Raw genomic sequence first — 24448 nt, 5'->3', positions numbered from 1 at the left:
ATTGGGAAGCAATATAGCCAAACTCACATCAAGAAAGGAGGAGCTGCACTGGGTCTCACTTCCAGATTAATCTGTCACTTGAGAAAGAATGAAGCCTCACAGTGAGTGAAATGAAGAACAACTGCATTGATGGGATGCTTTGTGCTTTACCTGCCTCACTGAGAGACGCCACAACCACTTTTCCCAGAATGGGGCTGGCACTAGTGACACTTCTGAAACAACAGCATCTTACTATTAAAATTTCTGTGGGTTGGTTGAGGTGCAAGGGAAGAAATCAGCCATGTGTGTATGCAGAGGGTTAAAATTGTAAAAATATGCATAGAAGAAGCAGGGGTGAGAAATTCAACATCTTTGCATAAGAGCCTTGAATGAAGTGAATATCCCTCCAGCTCCGGAATCCAGTGCTTTGATTTTCTTGGATCAGGACATTGGTTTCCTGAAGATAACATGGCATAACTACTGCTCTGTGTAGGCAAAACCATCAGGATCAGTTTCTAAAATTAGATTCTCTCTTGATTGAATAGATTAATTAATAATAAGGAAAGAGGAAAGCAACAAGAAAATGAAAGAAACCCCGTGTAGTAGCAAATACTAAATCTTCTCAACTGGTTGAAGACTATTGCGTGACAATTGGCAAAATTATATACAGTATGATATTTGTGTGCTTTCTTGTCCACCCTCTCTCTCTTTTTCATTCATCAAATTGCCTGCTCATGCTTCAAATAAATAATTGAAATAGAAAAGCTAAGGCAGATCAGTAAAAACTGAATGAGCCTTTCAGACTCACAAAAGCTTGAAGTGCTGGAATTTTTTTCCGTGAAAGGGCTAAACATTAAGATCATGAACAAATCATGTTGTCCAACAAGTGTGAGCTTCAAACACACAGCTGCATGATCCAGGCAAGTGACATATCTTCAAAGAATAGAGCAGCCTGAGTGATGAAAATCAGCCTGCCAGCCTGCACACATTTACATGAGTGCTTACACTATCAGTCAGGCATTTCCTCTACGCCCCTGGTTTTATTTCATGGCAGCTAGCAGGGATTACAAATGGACACTTTGGGTTGCATTTCCTCCCAGCTCCCAGGCATTGCTGGAGCAGGTCTCAGGCACATGCAGGGCTCTCTCCTGTCTCAGTGTGTGCCCTTTGATGGGCTCTTTGCAGGGTCAGCAGGAGCAGATCTGCAGCTGTGCTGTTTAAAGGCTCTCAGGAGCCCTGCAGGAGGCACCCTGGTGTATTTGGGACATGGGGACACACGAGCTGGTGGCAGCAGGTGCTGCAGAGCCAGCTGGGCCTGCTGCACAGCCCTCATGGAGCTCTGCTGATGCCTTTTTGGGCTGCCTAAAAACAAAGACAAAATCAAGAGAATAAAAAGCAGTTATGTTTATTGAAGGGCCTTCAGGTACATTTTGGGCAGACAAAGTCCCCCAGGGGCTACCCCAAAATGGACCATGGCTCACAGGTTTGCACACTTTTATAATTGGTCCATTTGCATATTGGGGGTCAATCTTCAATTCCAGCTTCAGGTAATGAAGCCATGTAGCCCAAGTTTGCTCCCCCCAACTCACTTTTGTTTCCATATCTGGGTGCCTGGGGCAGTGAGGTGTCCTTGATTGCCAGGCCTGGAGAGGAATTGTTGTGTCTGCCCAAAATGGGAAAGCAGCAGCTCACACTGTGTGTGGAGTTTGGAGTTATACACTAAAGAACTGCAGGGCTACAGATACATGAAAAATACACAAGCTAAAATCCCAAGGCATCAGTGCCCCGCCATGCTAAATGTGCCCACTGGGAGCTGTGGCCATGAGAAGACTCAGCAATGTGACAGGCACATGCTCACCTGGAGGTTTCCAAGAGCTGCATTGATAAAAACTGCATTGGAGGTGTTGGGCTCCAGCCTGCAGTTCCCTCATGGCTCTCAGCTCTACCCAGCACGTCCAGCCCATCCCAGTCCCCAGGGTGCCTGAGTGGGGAGGAATCCCTCAGGCAGCCCTCAATGCTGGGAGAGCAGCAGGTTCCTGAGGAGGAGGAGGCAGTGTGGCTCAGGCTCCTGGAGCCTTGCTGTCACCTGTCCCTGAGAGCCCCTGAGCCTGTCACACCTCCTGCTCTGGCCCATGTCCCACAGTGCTCACCACCAGCTGCAGTTCAGCTCCTCAAGGAGGGAGTCAGCAAATTCCTCTGCGTGTTGTCACCAGGATGATGAACACACTTTGCCTGAAGGGGCATGGAGCAGTATCACATTTGTGCCACCATCGGGAGCAGAATACTGGGCTGATGAACTCCTCTCTCAACCTGTAGGGCCATTTTTATGGCATACTGATCGTTTTGATCCCGAGCCAGCTATTCAGCAATTCACTCCGGCTCTGAGGACTTGTAGTACATTATCATACACTTTGAAATTCATGCAGAAAAGATGTGATATTGCAAGTTTAAATCAGGAGGTGATAATTCTCTTTTGGAAGGTCACGTTACATGGGGCTGTGCTTTGCGTTTGGGAAGCCTCTAGCTTGAAAAGTTTGGTGCATTTATTATTTTATAAAGAGCAGATGTTGTTTATCTCCTTTTTGTGCTTGACACCTCCAAGATTCAGAAGGGTTTTTTCTAATTTTCTACTTGGGACAAAAACCTAGCCCTGCAAACGTGGCCTTGCACTGCCAGACAGTGATGTGGGGCTTGTCAGGGGGGATTTTGCACTTGTCCCTGTGTAGTCCCACATTTTCTTGATCCAGCCTTTCCTTCTGCAGGAGTGCAGAGGGCAGAGAGGTCCTTGTGACCCTTGATGTGAATGAGTACAAGGGTCTGGACTGTGGCACTCAGGGTGGACATGGCCAACCTTAGCTTGTGTGTTCCTGTGGAAGGAAGGGGAGAGAAGAGGAAACTTCGGGACATGGGGAGAGGCCCAGTGAAACTCTCTGCATTGTCTGAATGGTACTTGTAAGAAGGATGGAAAAAATCCTTCTCCCCCTGCCAGAGGCACTGTTGACCTACACAAATTGCAGATGAGTGCTGTCAGTGGCTGAAGGAGGGCAGGAGGCAGTGGTGACCTGCAGCTCCCTGCCTGCTGCACGACAGGGGCGAGCATAAACCCACCACTGCAAAGATTAATGCTGCAATAAGGGAGCAAATGCTTCTGTAAGTAATTCACACAAGCCATAATGTGTCTTTTGCTTTGTGTTAGTGTCCCCTGAGAGCACTTCCTCCTTAACATCAGCTTTTTTCTTCTCTGATTAACTCTCTTACCTGTCCATGCTATATGGTATGGGCACATTTTTGGACAAGTATTCGCAGTACGTTTCAGAATTGCTTAAGAGCTTAACTAAATCCTCCAAGCTCTGTGCACAGCAAGTGATGAAATAATCTGCTTAATTGCACAAATAAATAAAGCAGAAGTTTGGTTTAAAGATTAAGGATGTAAATGATAGGAAATAGTAGATACGTCTGCCAGTCTCTTTCTTTTTAGTGGGTTCTTGCTTCCCCCTCAGCTGTCTGTGAGGATCATGATATTTGCACTAGTACGGCTCAAGTTCCAAGTTTATGTCATCCATTTTATTCATTAGGCCTTGCCCAGTACCCCTGCCCAGTGAGATCACTTTAAAGCACTTTAGTGAGGAGTGAGAGTGGGAGTTGTTCCCATATTTTTTTGGTTGGATCTGCATTTCTCAGCTGCTTCCAAGACTGTGGTGACCACAGTTGTAACAGTGAGGACGTGATCTGAGGGTACTTCTGTCTTCACTCATCTAAACCTGCCCTAATATCAATAGGAAATTTGGCCTTTGGTAAAGACAGATGTCCTGCTTCAGGGTAGGAGTCTTTCCTGAGGATAAAAGCTTCGATTTTAGCAAAAATGCTGACAGCAGAGGGCTATGGACAGAAGCCTGATGGCAGAGACACATCTGTAATGCTCCATCCACCTAATGACACTCAAGCTTTGTGGTACAGTTTGCTGAAAATGAGGTGGAATTGCTGTGGTGTTAGCCTGACATTCCTGGCTGATTAAAGCTTAGGAAAATGAGAGCAAGAGTTTTTAGCCATAATGGGAATGTGCTGCCCAAATGTTAACAAGAAGCCCAGTAGGAACTTAGGAGGAAGGATTCCAGTAGATGTAGACAGTAAGTTGTGCTCCTTTATGTTTTTATGGAGACGTCATTTTGCATACAGAATGATCTCCTTCACATGCATGCCTCTGTCTGTCTGTCGTATTAATTTATTCTGGAGAAGCTGGAGCTAACAAGGAAACCATGTCTGAATGTGTTGCTAGAAGACATCAGTTGCCTTTGATGGAAAAAACTGAGTTAAACATAGTGTGCTAAACTGTGAGAAACAAATGTGACGTCTCCACAGAGGAGTGAATGGTTTCCATTAAGCTTGCTAAATCTGTCTTTCTCAGAATACCCAATATAACCTCATACACTCTTGATTTTAACAGGCTTTATTATACTGCACCTCAACTACATAAATATAAAGCTAAAGTATCTAAAATATTTAACAGATGTGGAACAGTAGAGAGAGACCTCTATGGCATACAGTATGGGATTGGTCCAAATTAAATAGTGATCATGGACCATTAAATATTAAGGTCTGTTCTGGAGGTAGATCATTAGTCCTCACCTTCCATTGGCAGTTCTGGCACTTGAACGGGAAATGAAAAAACTCTTGACTAATATGGTCTGTGAAAATGAGTAGCCTGAGAGTGGTTAGTTCTGATCTTGCAGGCTGCACTAACTTCCAGAGAGTTAAAGGAGATTAAATCATGCTCCCAGTATCAGGTACACCACAATTTAGAAGACACTGTACAAAGGGAGTTGTAGTACCAAAAAAAGTTAACAAAGGCAGCAACTCCAGATCAGCACCCCGAGTACTTCCACTTTTTCATAGCTGAATAAAGGGACTGGGAGCAGATGTGAGAAGCAAACTGCAGTGATGGGGGCTTTGCAGGCAGTGAGAGGAGGCAGAATAAAGTGTGAGAGATCAGGTAAAGGGGGAAGAAATAACCCCAGAGTGGTGGGAGAGGGAATGGAGACATTTGCCTGTGGGAGCACAGCAGGGATAGGATGAATGAGGAGAAGCCCCAGGGTGTTTATCTGGGATGTGTATTACTCATCACAAGGGTGTGGGAGAAATACAACAGGGAGAAGGGAGACTTCATGAAAATTATAGCAAAATGTGGTTGCTTCAGTCAGTTTCCCCTTCCTTACAAGTGAGCAGTGACTTGCTCTGCTCTACACTAGATGTTTATTTTAAGTATTAGATTACTATGAAGATAATAAAGGCATGATTTATTATTAGTATTAAATCAACATTTATGAAAGCTTTCTGGTCCAATGGTAGTCCCACCCATGTTGTGACATAAATTCCCATTTTTGATAGAATACTAAGAAGAATTAGGGGGTATAATCAACTATTGCTGCATATTTCCCTGTATCAAGACAATTTAGACACATCTTAAAAATGGGAACTTCTGAGAGAGACCACTAATGTAAAACATCCACTGTAGACCCAAAGAAAGGATATAGAAAACATATGTATGCAGCCCATAGCAACAGTTTATTTGGAGATTATAAACTGCCTTTTTCTAGAAAGCATTAGAGGATGTGTTGAAAGAAAACTCCTGAGCTTCTGGCTAATGAACAGAAGAGAGATAAACAAAACATAATAAAATAGTAAAACACCACCTTACAATGTTGTATCAACCATCCTCATAACTGTTTTCATTCTTTTGTTAATATTCATTCTTTCATTTCCCATTCTTAAACATTTAAATATCAGTGGCTTTAATATCTGACAGAAGACAAAACATTTCTTCATTACAAAGAGACAAAGAAGAGCTGATCAGCAAAGCACACACCGTGCTGAACACCTCACAAATAGATCTGAGAGGCACAACAGATTGCAGCAATTAAACAGTCTCTCAGGCCCTTCAAAACACAGATACCTCAGCTGTGTGCTTCACATTAATCCAACCTCCTTGAAGATTAAATTTGACAAGAAGGTCCTTCATTGTGGTTCCATATTGCCATCTCTTTTAACAAAAACCAGCTGAAATGAATAAGAATCAGGACACCATGTATTTAAAAAATCACAACAAAGCTTGCAATGTGTGTTGTCATGGCATAACTGGTGTAAGTCTACATTACCTGGAGTGTAATATGTCAAATGAAGGGGGGTAAGAGGAAATGTGATTTATAAAAATGGGCACAATTAAGCACCATTCCCCTTATTAAAATTGCACTTACTTGCCTGATGTATGCATACATTGCAGTGGAGAGGTGGTGAGTTCAGGTTTGAAAGGAAAAACTCAGCATAGAAAGGAAAACAGGAAAAAGCCACCTACCATCCGTATAGCAATATAAGAACAAAAAGCAGGGGGGATATCCTTTTAATTATTATGATTAATCATGTTTATTACAGATGGAATAAGGGACCAGCTAAGAACAGCCCTCTAAGCTGGTAATAAATCCAAAAGAGTAGGCAGTCCCTGCAGAGATTGCAAATACAGGAGGCCAGGTAAAGCTCTGGGGAGGGTGACAGAGAGCACAACAGAGAGCTTTATGGTGGGGGTGGATCTTAACACAATTCCCACAGTGGCTTTTTGCCCACTTTGCTCTCTAAAAAGGCTTGTAGCACTGTTCTCTTTGTGTCCCTGTGAATGCTGGTGGCTGTGTCTCTGTGTTGAGCCCTGTGACAGCACGGGGAGGGCTGGGGACAGCACTGGGGAGGGGAAATTTTTTGAGGGATCACCTTGAGTGAAATCAGTGAGCAGGCTTTGATTTGGTAGTCAGTCATTGAGGACATCAGGGTAATGGGAATGAATAGCCTGGCCTGCCCCATAACTTACCCAGCAGCCAGGAAAAGAGACGGAGCATTAGTGCTGCTGAGCCTTTCCAGCTGCCCCCGCGGCTGTAATCACAGCTATCGCTGCCGGCCCTACCTGCCTGACAGCAGGAACCCCGGCCGCGGCTTTGAACTCGAACTAAAGATAGATCCCTTCTTTTTCATGCCTAATTTGGATCAGATGACCAAATACACAGCGGGCTCCTTGCTAGACTTCGTGTTACGTTTCAGCAGCTAAATATAGCTGTATTACCTCAGAAATGCTTCAAAGGCCCAGACCAAACAACTCCCCCAGATACAGCGGTGGTGCCGGGGTTTTTCGGGGATGCTGCTCCTCCCCAGCTGGGTTAGAGCCAGCCCTGGTTCGTGTGGCTGCTGCCAGGGCAGGCAGGGCTCAGCACAGCCATGTCTGAGTGCCAGGGAGGAGAGGAAGCCACGGTGCCAGAAGGGCCAATTCTTCATGGTCTCTTCATGCCATCTCTGCCCTTTGTGATTCATGGTTAGGAAAACGCCCAGGGCAGAATCAGGGCTCGGTAATGTGATAACTCAGACATCAGGTGAGAAGACAAGGGCAGGGAGTGTGCCTTTGTTTGTTCGGATCATCCTTTTTGCTATCACAAGCAGTGGCTCCTCCCAGAGCTGATGTGCACACACGCACTCTGGGGGATCAGAGATGCGGCTGCCTGAGCTGTGAGGTGGCAGTGCCACAGCTCATGGGTTGTGAGGTGACAGTGCCACAGCTCTGAGCTATGAGGTGGCAGTGCCACAGCTCGGGAGCTGTGAGGTGGCAGTGCCACAACTCTGAGCTGTGAGGTGACAGTGCCACAACTCTGAGCTGTGGGGTGACAATGCCACAGCCCCTCCTTCACTGCACTGCCAAGGCCTTGCCAGGAAGGAAAACTGACAGTGTTTGCTGTCAGGCCTGAAATCCAGGGCCTCTCACCCTCAGGCTTTTGTTTGGAAGGCACAGCTTATCCCAGGCCATGTTTGTTTTCTATTGCTGCCTCTCAGGCTCAGTTCAGGGGGAGCAGAGCAGGATTTGGGGCAGAACCAGCCCTGGGTGCAGTCACACACAGCTCCCCCTCAGAGCAGGCCCGAGGCAGCAGGACAGGCACCTCACATTGGGTACAAGGACAGGACAGCAGGACAGGTACCCCACACGGGGTGTTCAATAAACACAATGTAAGTAAGCTGTCCTAGAGCCATCTTACCTTGAAGAACACGAAAATGTTATGTTACCAAATACACAGCAGGCTTCTTGCTATACTTCATGTGAGACACAACTGCTCACTTTGAAAATTTAAAGAGGTTTATTAAACCTTAACAAAAATACAACAAAGGACTACATAAGGAAAAAGCTGCAGTGCTGGGAGCTGCCCCTCATGCACACCACATGGCCAGTTCCCTTCAGGATGGATGCTCAGTGTTTTACACCCCTGGCGTTGCATCAGCCAGCCCTGGCCCCTCCCAAAGTCTGTCAGGCAGCTCTCCTTTGCCATTTATCAGTCCAAACTGCTTTCTTGTACCTGGATTGGAGCTCAGGTGTTGCCATGCCCACCCCCTGAGCACCCCCAAGCTTTTCCATTCCCACCTGCCCCATGCAAGGGACACCTGTGCAGCTTCTTTGTACCTGTCCCAGACAGCCCAGGCTGTGTGATGGCAACAATACAGGGGGAAAGGGAACTGTGGGGAGAGCAGAGGGCATCTAAACTACAGTAACATAACTGTACATCACTAAAGCTTTTCTTAATATTCACACAATAGTTGTATTTTAATTGTGAGAGCCAATCATCTCATTATCCATCTATAACACTTCATGTTACATTTAAGCAGCTAAATGTAGCTGTATTACCTCAGAAATACTTCAAAGACCCAGACCACGGGTCTTTGAATCCACCACAGTGTGGATTTTTTGTTGCTTTTTTCTGCTAAGGTCAGGATTAAATCATGAGACGGTATTTCTTGTTTGGACTCAGATGTTTATTAGTTCTTATTTATATTATAGACTTACAAGCTGTGAGTTTTGTAGCACTTTACTAACAAACTAAAAAATGGAGTTGTATCTCTTTCTCTATATGGTTTTTTTAAGGATGTCTCATTAAGAAATGACACCTAAATCAGTTTTACTTTTAGCTCAATAACTAACTACTCATGCCTCACAACATGGATTTTTTTATCTAATTACACAATACTGCCTGAACCTAGAAGGAAGAAGGTGAAGAAGGTGGTAAAGAAGAAGGGACTAGCCTTCACCCTAAAACTTCTATTTTGCTTTATATATATTACTATATTCTAAAACCTTAAACTGTAAGTTTTTTGCCATGTTATTTACACACTTCTATTCAAAATACACACGCATAATTCCAGTTCTGTCATTCCATTTTGGAAGTTTTCTCCACAGCCTCAGGTCAAATGCAGTGTCCTCTTGGGGGTCAGTGCCTGTCAGCACAGAAAGTCTGAAATTCTCAGCAGCCAGGGTTCCAACAGTACAGAAGCCGTGAGAGAGCAAAATGAAAAGGCAGGGCAGCCTTGTTCTGCAGAGGTCTGAGGCAGGGAGGAGACACAGGAGGGAGAATTGAAGGGTCCTCACAGCCTTCGGTGTGTGCTGGGCAGAGCTGCTGCAGCCCACCAGGGATGCTCTCCAGGAGAAGCAGAGCTTCCACATGTAAACCTAGTGATGCATTCAGACAGAAGGGAACAACATGCTCAGCTGAATGATGACTGCATTTAGGCAGGAAAGAGGATGATGTTCCATGAGAAAGCAAAGAGAAGAGGGATGGGTCACGAGTAGTGAAGAGGAACTGTCAAGAAAGATGAAATACAAATGAAATGGAGGGCATCTTGCTGAAAAGGGAGGAAATCAAGATCAGTAGAATGTTTTGTTTTCCACTGACTGTCTTACACTGGTATTTCTCAAGTCATTTTCCTGGGTTTTCACCTATTCCAAACTAGGTCTTAACAATAATAGAAGCCAGCTCCAGTCCAGAATTCTCTCTGGTCTTTAGCAGAGCTGACATCTTTTCTTTGCTCCTTTTGAGCACTGCTGGAAATTAGGTAAGATCTACAGAGCTGTACAAGAGCAGAATCTAATTTAGACCCATCAATGGAGAAAATAGGATGATTGTTTTAATTAAATAAAGAATCAAATTTTTGGTGAAATAAAAAATGGAATGAAGAAATTCAGAAATCTCACAAGATACACCAGTGAAAATTATTCTATTTGATTAAGTGGGAGCTTAATCACTTGTCAAGAAAACATTCTGAATTAATAAGTATAAAATAGAAGTGTAAAACATCAGGGCAAGTGATGGTTGCTTGGATGTGGTGAAATGGCTGAAATGAGTCCTGCAGTAAAGTGCTGTAGCACAAGTCTGCAGCCCTGTTCTGAACATTCCTGTTCTCTCCCAGGAAATATCAGTTCCTTTATATAGTGTGAATGAGAGATAAAGACAGACTTTCAAAGCCACTTTACATCTCTGGTAAATGTGGGCCAGTTCCCAGCCCTGAATTATAGGTTATCCAGCATAGGAGGATGCAGTTATCAGTTTCCCCAGTGCACCATGAGAGAGCTTTTGATCTTTGTGATCAGATTATCTTGTTAGTGGCTCTCAAAAGGCAGCAGGAGCAGATGATATTCCATGAAGACCGATGCATTGACCTTTTTCCACTTACTGTGCCTGTTCTGAGCCTGAACAGAATTTAAACCTGGGAGGGGAAAAGCAAAGCTGCCTCAGACAAAGAGCTCTTCCTGCTCTCCAGAAATTTCACTGCTGGGCTGCCAAGGGCACTTGGTTGTTTGCCCTCTTGTTGTGTTTTAACCTGGTTTCATAAACAAACACAGCTTATGTAATGTGCTCTGCTGTGTTCCTGCCTCTCAGCTCTGCCATTCCTGCTGGATCTACTCTTTAGCCAATTTTAATCAAATTTAACAGATCCTGGGTTCTGTGAGGAGGGAGACTTGCTGGTGAAAACACAGTCTTTGTGAGGGCACAGAACCTCCATGGAAGCTATCAATGAAAAGCCATAGGAAAAACCATAAGAAAAAAGCTCCAGGGACAGCTGCTGCTTGCAGAAGTTTATTTTCTTCCCTCTTCTTCCCTTTTTAAATAAAAATGATTTAGCAAAAGCATTCAATCATGTCCTCAGATGTTTCCATGAAACCATGGGAGTACAACATCTGGAAAGAGACTCTTTTCTTCTGTCAGGCTTATGCAACATGAAATGCATTTGTCTGTTCTGTTACAACACCATGCTTTCCCAAACCGAAAAAATCTGGGCTGGCCCTTCATGTGGAAGAAACTGGAGCAGCTCCACAGAATTCAGTTTGCTGATTCATAGCAGCACAGGCTGCAATCCTTTAATTTCTCTTTCTTTTCCTACATGTGGCACTTGCTAAATAATACAACATATTTATGATATTCAGGATTTCAGAGAAGCGTGGTGGCCCTGAGACAGTGAGATTATTTTTATATGTGGCTTTGGGTTGCAGTGTCATTAAAGCTGGTTAGCCTGTGTAATGAATAATTGGTGATTTAGCTCCCAGCATTGATATATCCTAAATGGATGACAAACATCATTACCCATTTTTTTCCATATTTTCCATACTTCATTCCATGTTGTATTTTAGTGCTTTATTGCTGTGATTTAGTGTGGAGGAGCCTAAGCAGATCCCTGCTTCTGTCATGTTTTAACACGAAATGTCAAATTTGAAGCCTGGGTCTGTTGAGCACTACCAAGAAATGAGAGACTTTGATTGTTCACAAGTCTTTCCAATGAAATGTCAAACTTTTCATAGTATGAAAATGATGTTCCCCAACACGGAGCTTGAAAACAGATAATTATCCAAGAACATGAAACAGAATTAACATGCACTGGAGCATGTCATGAACATTTCCCTCAGCAAATAACAAAGGTAATTGCTGTCAGAGTACAAAGCAAGGAGAAAGGTTGGCTGTGTTCCTTAGACAATTGAGATTGGCCACTGTTTACTCACTTAGCCCATAAAAACATGCAGCTGAGCAGAAGGGTGCCATTCCTGGGCTGATGGAGTGTGACCAGCCTGCTGATTGCGGGCACTTCTCATTTCACACTTCCCAAGTCTGAGCAGACACAAGGTCCTTGCCTATTATTAGACATCTAAACCCTGATGAGTCAGAGCTCATTTGTAAACCATGTTAAGCCCCAGTAATAATTAATACATTTTTTGAACCACATTTTGACTTCAGGCACAATTAAGAGGCTTCATTCTTAGCCTAGAAGAAAGAATGGACATAATTTCCTAGATAGACACAATTTTCCCACATAGAAATCAGAGAAGCAAGGAAAAAACCCACTCCTAATTGCTAATGGGGGGGTAGTTCTGGTTTGGGATTTTACAAATCAATTTTCTAATATTAGAAACCAGTGGAGTGTAGAGCTACAGGATAGAAATGTGGAAGAGACCTCCTGAAATACCACATGTAGCTCACTGACATCACAGGCAACTTCCCTCACCCATTTATTCAGCCAGGGCTTGCAAATACTTGAGAATTTTGTCCCCACCTTCCTCGTGGGAGACTGCTCCCAAAACTCATCACTCTGATAGTTAAAATGCTTGTTTCCACCTGTTTTTTTCTATGCTTCTTTTATTCTCAGAGAATGTCTGCATTTAAGGGAAAGGCGGAATACCTTTTACCAGTAATAACCAGATTCTCCCAGTCATCTTTGTGCACCGTCTTCTCAGGCTCTTAGAATGTTTTACTAAATACAAAATAAAATATACTGTATTTTATATATATAAAATATAGTATATTTTATATATATAAATTTTTTGTCTATTTAAAATAGTATAATATAGTATATTAATTTAATATAGTATATTCATATATATATACTATTTTTTATATAAAAACATTTTATCTATATAAAATACAGTATATTTTCTATAAGTAGTATATCTTAGTATATTTTATCTATACAAAACTTGATATTTGAGCCATGCTGTAGTGAATATCATGCACAGAGAGCTGAGGGGTAAGCAAGAACCCACTGAAAAAACTCAGACATACCCACAGATTCTGGTCATTTACATTCTTAATCTTTAAACCAAACTTATGTGGTTTTTATTTCATTCTCACTACCTTATGGGCACTCCCAGCAACCCTCTGCCTCTGAAGCTGTTGTATCAAACAGCCCCTCTCCCAAATAATTAATTATTTTGAAGGGTAAAAGGTCTTTTGTAAGCAGGTTTTATTTTTGGAAGAAAGTACACTATGCTGTCTAAAGGGTATTTTTCCTCCCCAAATGAACTACTTTGAAGAGTCTAAGGTCCTTCGTAAGCAACTACTGCCTATTCCTCACCAATAATTATGTTTATGTTACATTTTTATTACAAAATATTACAATTTTATTGCAATTGTTTACCTCTTTTTTACCTTAACAAGATGCAGAGAGTCTTCAGTGTAACACGACAGATTTTTTTGCCATATGCTCCATTTTCAAACGACACGTACTGCAGCTTAAAAAGCCAGTTATGCTTTTGGGCAACACTGGGCTACATTTTCTGTCTAAAGGTGAAACTCACACCTGTGGCAGGGACTAACCCAATATCAATGTCTGAGTTAGGCATGTTAGGTACCAGATCAGAAGGATCACAAAATACCAAAAAGTTACAGCCCAGACATCAAGGAGAGATTCTGCTGCTCCCTTGCCCCAATTGACTTTGCTGAATTTAAATCAGGTTTTCTTTCTTCTCTGTAAACATCTGTTTAAGCACATTTTTAACTGGAACAAGTATTTTTTAAACTTGTGCTCACTTTACTACCAGTCACAATTAGTGCTTTTTGGGTGACATTTTACCCAAACTGTTACTATGAAGCTCTTGCTAGTAGTGTAAGATTCGGTGAGTGCACATTTTTGTTGCTCCTTCACATTGAAATCAGTAAATATGAGAACATTTGTAGCTTGTGTAATTTAATTCAGTGAATATTAAGCTGCTCCTGGTGCTAGCAGTCTCCTAGCTCTCCTTGGATAAGCAGTTGGAAAACAGAAACCATAAACTGCAAAAATAGAAACATTAATTGTGCAGTGTGACAAAGTGAATCTCTAAAAACCATCTCTTGATTCCTGCTGAAACGTTTGTAACCCAACCAGGAAGAAATAAATGCTTTTAGCTCCTCTGCTCTTGGGTATGGATCTGCTGTGGAACATCCAGGAAATCAGAGAGACACAGCCTGGAGGAAGGACTCAGAGAAGAAATGAAAAGTAGTCAAAGATAAGTGAAAGTGTGGATTTGTAGGTATCCAGTGGGTCACCTGGCAATAAAAATATCAGGAAGAGGTTAGTGAGTCAATGTGCATAATCCAGGAGAGCAAACAGGAATCACAGGTGAAGACAGATATGGGCAAATACAAAGCCTCAATGAAAGAGGATGGGAAGTGTGTGTGGACAAGCTAAAGCTTTAAAATTAGGAGGGAAACATAGAGAAAATAAAGGAATGTTTGCAAGAAGCTTCCACTGAAACCATAGGAATCTAAAGCCATTGTAGGAATACAGATGCTGTTTCTGAAAGCAGTAATTTAGTGATTTGATGTGAATAAAAGCAAGTCAAAACAAATCAAAATACCAACTCCAACAGCTTTTTGGCTTAAAAAAAGATCCCTGATAAAATCAGAAAACAAATCCTGACCTTCCCAGAAGATGTACAGCTCCTACTGGAGATGCTCAGAAATAGTGGGAGGGTTGGTCAAATAATCAACATACTTGGAACAAAATCATCCTAGAATGAAGCAGGAGATGAAGAACAACATGGAAAAGGAATTAGAAGCAGCTGTGTCATTTCCCCTGCCACATGCAGTGATCCCAAAGATTTCTGTCAGTGTGTCCCTCCTGCTGCTGGATCTGTAAGTCTGTCCGGCTCCACCAGAAACTGGTACAGTTTATCTAAAGGGTGGCTCTGTGGGGAGCTGCAGTGTCCCAAACCAATACAGAGAGGGCAGGGTTATTCTGAGAAACTTGGTGGCAGAACAAATTAGAAAAACCTGAGGAAAAAAAATTGCCAAAAATGGAAAAAGAACTTTGAAATTCCTTGAGTGGAGATACACTAAGGCAGAGGGCAAAACAAAGTGTCAGGCCCCACTTTCTGAGTCTTGCACTTGGCATGTTTCCATGTGCCTCAAGAGAGCTTTATCTTCATATAAAATAAATATATATTGCATATAAAACATACATATTGCATATAATGTAAAATATGCAAATAAAAATATATAAAATAAATATATGTGTTTATTTTGCATATAAATACATATATTTATATATTCTAGGAGCATGGTCACAGACAATAAATACAAATATCAATGTATGTAAATGTGAGGTGCTTAGGCTGGAGAGAAAACCACAGAACAAAGGAGTTTACCGGTGTTGGTCCAGTTCCTGAGCTGAAAAGGTCTGCTCTGGAGGGACGTGGATAAAATTCCAAAGCCATTGTCAGCCCATAAGTGTGCCCCATAAATTATGTATAGCTCTTCATTTAAATTATTGTAATGTGTCCAGGTGACTTGTGAAGCAGGATGTGTCATGAAAGGTTATTGGAAGGATCTGAATAAACAGCAGAAGGAGGGCTGGGGGTGTTGGTTGCTGCAGAAGGTTGGATGTCTGTTCCTTTCTGCTAAAATGGGGATTTTGGAGCTCTTTTGGAACTACCAATGAGCTGAAAAATCCTTTATTTCCACAGTGCTGCTTGTAGGCAGCTGTTCATGGTGATAGCGGGAGAAACCTCCTTGAGCTGTACCAGTTCCTGAAGAAACTAGGAGGGGATAATTCATCAGGCCTTTTTGGGTTTCTGTGAAATAGAGACAAAGAAAGAGCGAACCAAAGAAAATATCTCACAAAATTGAAGCTAAATAAGTTTATTTCCCTTACTTACATTGTAATAGATGAGTGCTAGATAATATGAAAAGAAGGAAAAAAAAGCAACTGCCAAATGCTTTTATAAAGGAGATAAGAGCATATGTGGAGGAAAATGAGCCATAAATGTTCTCTCAGAGAGGTCCCACTTGGAATAAGCGTATACATGGCAGTTATGTCTAAAATTTGTTATGTTGCTATTGTTTTGTGAAATGACAGAACATCTGCTCAGTCACAAGGCACCAGTAAAATGCAGCTTTATGCCTAAAGCAGTATGTCAGTTCCTAACAAAAAATGTATATAACAGGCCGGAAACAAAGGCACATTGTCTTTTACAGTTGTAGTCATCTCTGACCTAATAATGGTTTAGAAAGGATTTTTTATTTTTATTTTTAAAGAAATGAATGGGAGGATTGAGTCATTTATGACTCCTTTCAAGATGAGGCTTTGTGCATTATTTGTGCATAAGCTGGCAAAACCTTTGTCTCTGCAAATCATATTTCTGTCACTATTATGTCACTAGAGCACTTTGAAAAAGGCAGCTACTTGTAAGTACCTTGAGAAAAAATCATGTTTAGCTTACAGTTCCTAAAGGCAGTGTACAACCAGCTGGTTTTTCCTCCCACTGGAAACACCAGAGTGATAGGTGTGCTCACATGGGGAGTGGACACAAGTCACATTTCCCCTCAGAGCTGACTCCTCAGAAGGAAAAAGCACTCACAGTGCAATCTGTCATGTAGAAAACTCATTACCAAATCCCTCTGGAACAATTATTCTATGGAATTTCTCTCTGAATCTTCCAAGCACACAACTTCTAAGTGGCTTTATTCAAAGAGAATATTTTCATTGTTGTGTTCACTGACTTGAGAAGTCTGAAACTGTGGTGAAAAATATATTTTTTAAAACCTATTTTCTGATAAAATGGGGTTATTATCCTACAGCTTGAAATCATACACATGCATATATGATGCAAATAGACTGATCAATGAAACAGATAGAAATTGGCACCTTTTTCTACAATGGTTTCCATGGAGGGAAGTAGTTATTATTTCATTAGGGTGTGGAAGTATTCAAGTGGAACATGGCTTCATAAAAAACCACGATAATGAATTTGTATTCTGCCACACCTGTGTTCAGAGTGAGACTTAGGGTTAGACTTATTGTGGAGAGCTCGGGGGTTCTGTGTCTGGGGCTCTTTGAAGCCTCTGAAGTCTGAAGGACTCTTTTATGTGACTGGGAATGTGTGTGCTACATCATGAAGTATTAATAGGGGAGAAAGACAGGAGCCACTCTCATATGATTTCTTTCTTCTCCAGAAAACCTTATGTCAGCAGAACTTGGGGTTGTTTTAATGTCACTTAAGGTTGGGACCTTTGCTGGAATAAATAAAATCCATGCAGCAGAGTCATCTGTGTCTGACTCAGAGCTGAATAGTAATATGTGATTTTTGCCTTTCAGCTGAGTCAGATACAGACACTAAAACCTCCCCACAGAAGCAGTATAGAGCTTCTCAGAAACCCTTCAGAGGTTTATGAACCTGATCCAAGGCTTATTGCAGTTGGGAAAATTCCTGATTTGAGTCAGTTTCCAGTTGGATTGTACAAATCTTATTGATCTATTTATATAACCTTTTCAGGAGGGAAAAAAAAATCTCTCACAAAAACTTGAAGACTTAATTTTTAAGCTGTTAAGATTCCAGTTTTCCTTGGAATCTTGTGCTTTGTGAAGGTAAAGGCACAGGCTCCAGGGCCCAGAATTATTTAACCAAGGCATCAATTCTGGGCACCAAGACAGGGCACTGCCAGGCAGGAGCTGTTGTGCAGAGTTGTCAGAGAAGCTGAATGGCATCATTTGTCAGCTGGAGGGAAAGAGCCACCAAAATAAGGTGTTTTTTAAGAGTGGCTCTTAAGCAGTGCTAGAAATGCCACATCTGACTCCCATCTCTGCTCCCCAGTGTTAAATAAGGGCAAGGCACTCTGCTTCTCCCCACAGCCATGTGGGGAAGCAGGAGGATTTGTGCTTGGTGGCAGCAGCCTGGAGAGTTGTTCAAGGTTTCTAACAGATCTGTGTTTGCTAGGCTGTCTCTGAAGATGACCTGAACCTTCAGGTGAGCTCCAGCTGGGGACCTTGCAGTCCCACAGCCACCAAGCACAGCAGATATTCCCTGCCCACACCCAACCCCTGGGACCAGAGAGTCAAAAATTATTATTAATGCCTTCCATTCTGGTCTTCTAAATCTCCACCATCCCAGTCCATCCTGATGCAGTCAGTGCTATTTTCACAGAATCACAGAATCATCTAGGTTGGAAAAGACCTTTAAGGTCACCTAGTCCAACCTGTGCCCTAACATCTCCTCACCAACCAAACCATGGCACTGACTGACGTGTCCAGGCTTTGTTAAACACCTCCAGGGTGCAGTCTCAGGCCTTTGAGACAGGCTTCTGTTATTCTGTGGAAAAAAGGAGCCTGGGACATGCTGCCATAAACTTTGCTATTGCCCAGAGACACTGATCTCACTGGAGTCCTGTGGCGATCTCACTGGAGTCCTGTGGCAGTAGCCAAAGGGTAGCTGTGCCTTCAGAATGTGGAAAAGAGAAGGATGCTGGGTCACAACTCACTGAGAAATGGTGACATTCCCTTCTCAGCAGGAATGCTTGATGTGTCTGGAGCTCTTCACTGAAGGGGCTGCACTGTCCCATCTCCTGGAATGAGTTTATTTATAGATAAAGCATTACTGATGCACAGTCAGGCTCTGGTCCATCATTCTGGGTGAGTGGTAGCCACAGGACATAAAAGCCCCGTTGTGAAGAGGCTGGGAAATGGTATCCAAGGTGAAAAGGGTTGGTGGGTCACACCTGAGCTGATGTGGTCATGGTGAACCTGGATATCAGGGCTCTGGGTCATTTGGTGGCACCTCTCTGCTGGGTGGGAAGGGCTGGATGCACATTCAGAGATGCAGAGGAGATGCAGATCTGGGCTCCAGCTCCTCTCTTGCTTCAGTGAAGGCACCAGAACCCAGAAATGCTGCAGTGCACCATGCTGGAAAGCTCAGCTTCCTCCTTGGAGCTGGGACCCATTTGGTTCAAGTATTGCTTGTTTTGAGCAGAGGTCAGGGTTTGAGCCATGGGCAATGAAGGAAATCAGGTCTTTGCAAAGGAGGAGTGCCTTAACAGGCAGTAAACATTGCTGCTCTGACTTGCAAACAGTCATTAAAAGCCTTTATTAAATTCTGTGTCTCTTCTGTTTGCCACTTAGCCATTTCTTTTCATTCTGAAGAATTATAACTAAGAATGGATGAGGCTTTTCTAATATGACCAGGACACAATAAATTTGTGAAAGAACTGAGCTTTCTCCCTCATAGGCAAAAGTTTCCAATTGTTTAACAAAAATGTTGTTTTGTATTGCTGTCACATGGGTCTTCATGGCTGTGAATACCAAGGCTCAACATTAAGCAACTTGTTTATAAAAACCAGACATGCAGTAACAATTAGAGAGTGTTCAACGTGCTTCCCCATCGAGTCCATACCCTCTCCTCCCACTTGCTGATCTTCCCAGTGCCCTGTGCAGTTATTTGTGTCTTCAGAAGGAGCAAACTGAGCTCTGCAGGGAGAGGGTGAAGAATTTCCCGAGTTCTGCCTTGTAGAAGTTGGCATCTGTTGTTCCACAGAACCAGATCTCTGCTCCAAGCATTTGGCAGCACCTAAAGAAGGAGACTGTGACACAGAACTTCCCACTGCAGAGAAACTGCTGCATCCATCACCATCCTTTCAGCCCACTTAATACAGCTGTATTAGCCCTGTGCTCCAGTTCACCCCCAGCTCCCAGGACTGCTCCTTTGTAGTGTTTGAATCTCCAAAGTGTTACATTTCAAAGAACGTTTTGCTCAGTACCAAGAATAATCAGTCCTCTGGGATGAAGCAGATCACAAAGCCTGAAATGGATCTGGAGGGCTTTGGGAGGAAGATTCTTGTGCTGAAGGGTATTGGATAGATCCAGTTTGGCAGCACTGCAGAGGCTTTGAGAGCAGTTTTTCCATCTGGTCAGTGCTCCTCAGGTGTGGAGGAAAGGTTCAGGCTTCTCCTGGACCATTCTTGCTTGATGAATATTTGCCTTATAACCCAATTTATTAGTCTAAGCCATTTGGGTTTGGGTTTTTTTCTTTCCCCCAGGTAGTGCTGCTTTTGGTGTGACATGCACAGGCTGGGTTTAGATTCACGCCCAAGGAAATGGGATTTTTCATCTTTTGGAACTACCAGAGAGCTGAAAAATCATTTATTTCCACAGTGCTACTAGTAGGCAGCTGTTCATGGTGACAGCAGGAGAAGGAGTAATCTAAACATCAAAAAGCTGAGTGTTGGGAGGTAAATATGCTGTTAGAGCAACCATGACCTGGTGTGATAGATTTAAATTTATTTTAGAAAAGGTTTTCTTATTCTGTGCTCAGTCCTAGAAATATTCTAATGAACAACTTGCAGTTGGAACAGACATCTTAAAAATCATATATAGGGGCAAGGTTTCCAAGTGACCAAGCCCATCATGAAAAGTAGCACATGCCCTCAGCTGTGAAGTTTGTCATAGTCTTCAACTGTAAATCCCTCAAAACAAATACTCGGACAGCTGGCAGGTTGTACCATCGTTAACAAGTGTTCCCCAAACTGTGCTTGGCAAAGGAAAAGCTGTGTGTTGGAACCCTGGTTACTGAGAATTTCAGATTTTCTGTGCTGACAGGCACCAACCCCCAGAACACTGCATTTCACCTGAGGCGTGGAGAGGCTTCCAAAATGGAATGACAGAACTGGGATTGTGGGTGTGGAGTTTGAATAGAAATCTGTAATAATTTTTTTTTAAATTTGTCTCTGAAAATCATAATTAATAATTAATTAATAATTAGAGTTTAAGCATTTAGAATATAGTAATATCTATGAAGCAAGATGGAGGTTTTAGGGCAGAGGCTGCTCCTTCTTCATCTTCTCCATGGGTTTGAGTGGTTTTGTGTAATTGGATAAAACATCCCCATTGTGGGCACAGGTGGTTGGTTATTGGGTTAAAAGTAAAAGTAATTTAGGTGTCATTTCTTAATTAGACAGTTTATCCTTAAAAGGCCTTGTAGAGAGAAAAGTGGGGCTCCATTTTAGTTTGTTAGAGTGAAGTGCTGTAGAACTCAGGGTTTGTGAGACTGGAACATAGATAAGAACTAATAAACATCTGAGTACCAACAAGAAATTCCATCTCATGCATTTAATCCTGATCCTGGCAGAAAATGAGCAAAGACTCCCCAGCTGTAGGAGCAGCACTCCCTGTGGTGGCATTGGTAGATGTGATATTTTCAATTAAAAGGTTGATAAGTGCCCCTGGTCATCTATGGTGCAGAACATTTGGTTGCATAGTCTGTTATTCCAGAATATTTGAATTGCCAGAAACACCCTCCAGCTTGAGGAGCTGCTCTTGAAAGTTCCTGAGAAAGTGTTTGTTGCTGTATAAACCAGATGGGTGCCAGGGGTAGGAGCTGTGTGAATGCTCTGACCACGGCTGCTTTGTCACTTCTTCCATTTCAGCTGGATGCTGAGAAGGCCAAGCAGAAGCTGGAGAGATGGGGACCCCGGGATGCTGGCAGCGGGGCTGGAAGGAGTGACGAGATGGAGTCGAGTGGAGACTGTGATGATGAGGATGGCTGCCAAGGATCCGGGGACAGGATGCACACAGCAGGTAAACACAGCTTCTCTAGGCACTTGGAGAGCTTGGAAATCCCTGTGCCACAATTAGGTGGACAGAGCTAAGACTTAAAGTGCTTGAATTGCTGTCAAAATCCTACTGAATTCAAAGGATTGGAATCTTAATCTGTGAAGGGCTGCAGTAAAAATAGAATGATACAGACAGTAACCCAATATAATTTAACATTTGGCATGCAGATAAAAGACTTAAATGTAGAGTGAATAATGTCTGCAGTGAAATCTGAATCACAGGAATGCTGAAGAGCCTTCCTGCATAATGTGGGCCCTTCAGATAAATAGACAATTGATGACCTTATAGAGTATGCTAAGTGTTAACATATAAACATTTATTTATTGCAAAATCATACTGAAGGATGACCCAGAGTTAGTTCAATGTATATATTCTTGAAGAAAAACCATAAGGAATACTGTGGGGTTTTTCCTTAGTGGTGAGCTGCCGGTTAAATGAAATTTCTTGACAGTCTCAGATATTGCATTCTGCAATATTTATTCATTAAATTACTTGGATAATATGTCATCAAGTGTAGAACCAGCTTCAATATCTAACAACTTCCACAAGCATACTGGCAATATGATTTGTAGTTAGATTCTTTCAGAAACTTAATAAAAAGTAAGATGTTCCTAAATACTTGATATTATTGATTTATCTCATCTCTAAGTTCTGATTCATTTTCCCTCACCAAAATTGAGACTGGTTTAATTTACCATAGTGTAAATATAACGTGGTTTGGATGTGTAAATACATGAAATACAGGTATGACAGTGCTGAAAACAATGCCCATTGAGATGGCTGGAGCTCAGGTAGGTTTAAACTGCTGCCTTGATTCTGCTGAGAAAAACAAATGCCTTTTCCTTGTCCCTTTGCCCTGAATGGAGAGGGGGAGGAGGTATCTCATATTTAGGTAAGATTTGCTGACATGCTGTGATCAGCTTGTGGCCAAAAATTCAGCTGTCCCTCATGTGAATATTTGTTCAGGAAAACCAAGCTTAAAGGTGTACTTTGGAATGTGTGCAAAGTGTTAATTGCAGTACCAGCTTATAAATAATTGAATTTTAGTTTGCAATGATGGCCAGTGTGATCAGGGTATCATCACATAAGGACACTGCTTTTAAAAATCATTAAGTAATTACAACTGACAGATCAAGCAGAGCTTTTCACCATCTACTCACCAGTATTTTTGAACAAAGGAACTTGGATACAATGTTACTTTAAAACTCTTTGCCTAACTTTTTAATTGTTTACTGTATTTCATCCATAAGCAAAAAAAAAAAAAGACTTTTAGAGGCTTTAGGCCCTGGGGATTTAGGAAGATAAATACTGTAATATGATTTCTTCTCTGTGTGGAGCAATAGAAACAAAAGCCAGGTGCTTGGTAGTCTTCAATGAACAACCAAACTATTAATATACCATTTGGGGAGGATGTGTATCCATGCTTCCATGGACAATGGCAGAGTTAAAAAATAAAATCTTGAATGCTTTCAAGACTTGACTTTCAGCTGGCTTTAATAATGGAAAGCTACTTAATGTTACTTTTTCTCTTTTTTTGCAATCTATTTCATTAAAATATTTTATGCTGATATCATCCTGGATTTAAAAGAATTATATTTATATAACTGTCTGTTTCAGAATTTAGCAGGGTGTATATCCAATTAAAAAGGTAGTTAGAATAAATTTTAGAAAATGGTATTGATTCATAACAGAAGAATAAGTATTTCATTGTGTGACAGTAGTAATGCTCTATCATAATTAGCTTTAAAATATTGTACTGTATACAAGCCACTAGCAGTAAATCTCTTTTCCATATCTGGATACAATTAAGAGATAAAATGCAGTAATCTCATTATGGAGCTGCTTTGCTTTAATAGAATGTTAAAGAAAAACAAACATCAGATTAGTTGAATTTCCCCTTGCTGCATGTCTGAGATGATGTTGGCAGTTGTACAGCCTGTGAGCTTGTATTTCCTAAGCTTTAAACTCCTCCAGTCCATCTACTCATTGTTTTGTGGAAGTGGAATATGGCAGCATTGCCTGTTCCCTGCTTGCCTGGAGACTGAGTGGTGAACTGGCTCTAAAGGCAAATCCCAAAACCCTGCTTTGAAGGGTGGTGAAGCCAGTGGGAATGTCCTCACAGGTGTGGCTGAGACACAAGGAGAGCTGTGAGATGCCACCGAGCTCTTTGGAGCATGTGCAGCACACAGTCACACAGCAGGACAAAAGGAATGAAAAAGGAATAAAAGCCTCTCCAAACACAAATTTTCTGGCAAAGCAGCCATGCTTGTAACAACAGGCCCATGAAAAACAGAGGAAAATATTTTAATGTCAGCCTCTAAATTGCAGAATTGAGAATGTAGTAAATATGTACTACATCTGTCATTTACTCAAAACTATATGAAAATTATATTTACTGCTCTGTGTGTTGAGAGCATTGCAAAAGAATGAGATTGCTTTCAGTGTTTGAAAACCTACTGAATGCTCATTTCTTTCTACCTCCCTGAAAAAAAAGGCTTTTCCTTACTAATAAGTGACCAAGAATTTCATTAATATATGGGTGACCATCATGAAACATTTCTGTTCATAGCTATTGGTAAAGATCTCCCCAGACAGATTCCCCTGCTGACTCCCCACATTGCTAACAGAGGGCCGGGCTCCTGGGTTCTGGATTTCAGCCTGTCCTTGGTGAGCACAAGATTCCAGCCAGGTCACTGTAACACCCTTTTCCCTCTGTTGGTTTTTATTCCCTTTTGGTTGGGGTTTGCCCTCTCTGTAGTTTGGCTCATCCTGCAATGGACAGTACAGTCCTGTCCTTTTGTTTGTCACCTCTGGCCTTTGATATGCCTGCATATCAATGAATCAGTTTATTTTATGTCTATAATTAAGCTACATGGCTGTCTATTAGCTAGTGCTGGGATTTTGTTTCTGTTTGTTGCAAATAACAACAGAACAGTGCCATTCACTATTACCTGAAAAGATCAACACTTCTTTCATGATAATGGGCTTAATTATC

At 42.0% G+C, this 24448-nt stretch overlaps 1 protein-coding gene across 2 annotated transcripts in view; it reads left to right on the top strand.

Annotated features, from left to right (window-relative positions):
- LOC135451489 (glypican-5-like) overlaps positions 1-24448 on the top strand; it is a 366422-nt gene that overhangs the window by 247775 nt on the left and 94199 nt on the right. For both annotated transcript variants that reach the window (XM_064720749.1, XM_064720748.1), the window contains one exon: positions 21267-21417. In XM_064720749.1, coding sequence (XP_064576819.1) covers positions 21267-21417 — 151 coding nt within the window. The remainder of the gene's footprint in view (positions 1-21266; positions 21418-24448) is intronic.

The sequence above is a fragment of the Zonotrichia leucophrys genome, chromosome 9, assembly GCF_028769735.1.
Source record: "Zonotrichia leucophrys gambelii isolate GWCS_2022_RI chromosome 9, RI_Zleu_2.0, whole genome shotgun sequence".
In the NCBI taxonomy this organism is placed as follows: domain Eukaryota; kingdom Metazoa; phylum Chordata; class Aves; order Passeriformes; family Passerellidae; genus Zonotrichia; species Zonotrichia leucophrys.
The sequence above is the reverse complement of the archived record's forward strand: the minus strand, read 5'-3'. Positions and strand labels throughout refer to the sequence as shown.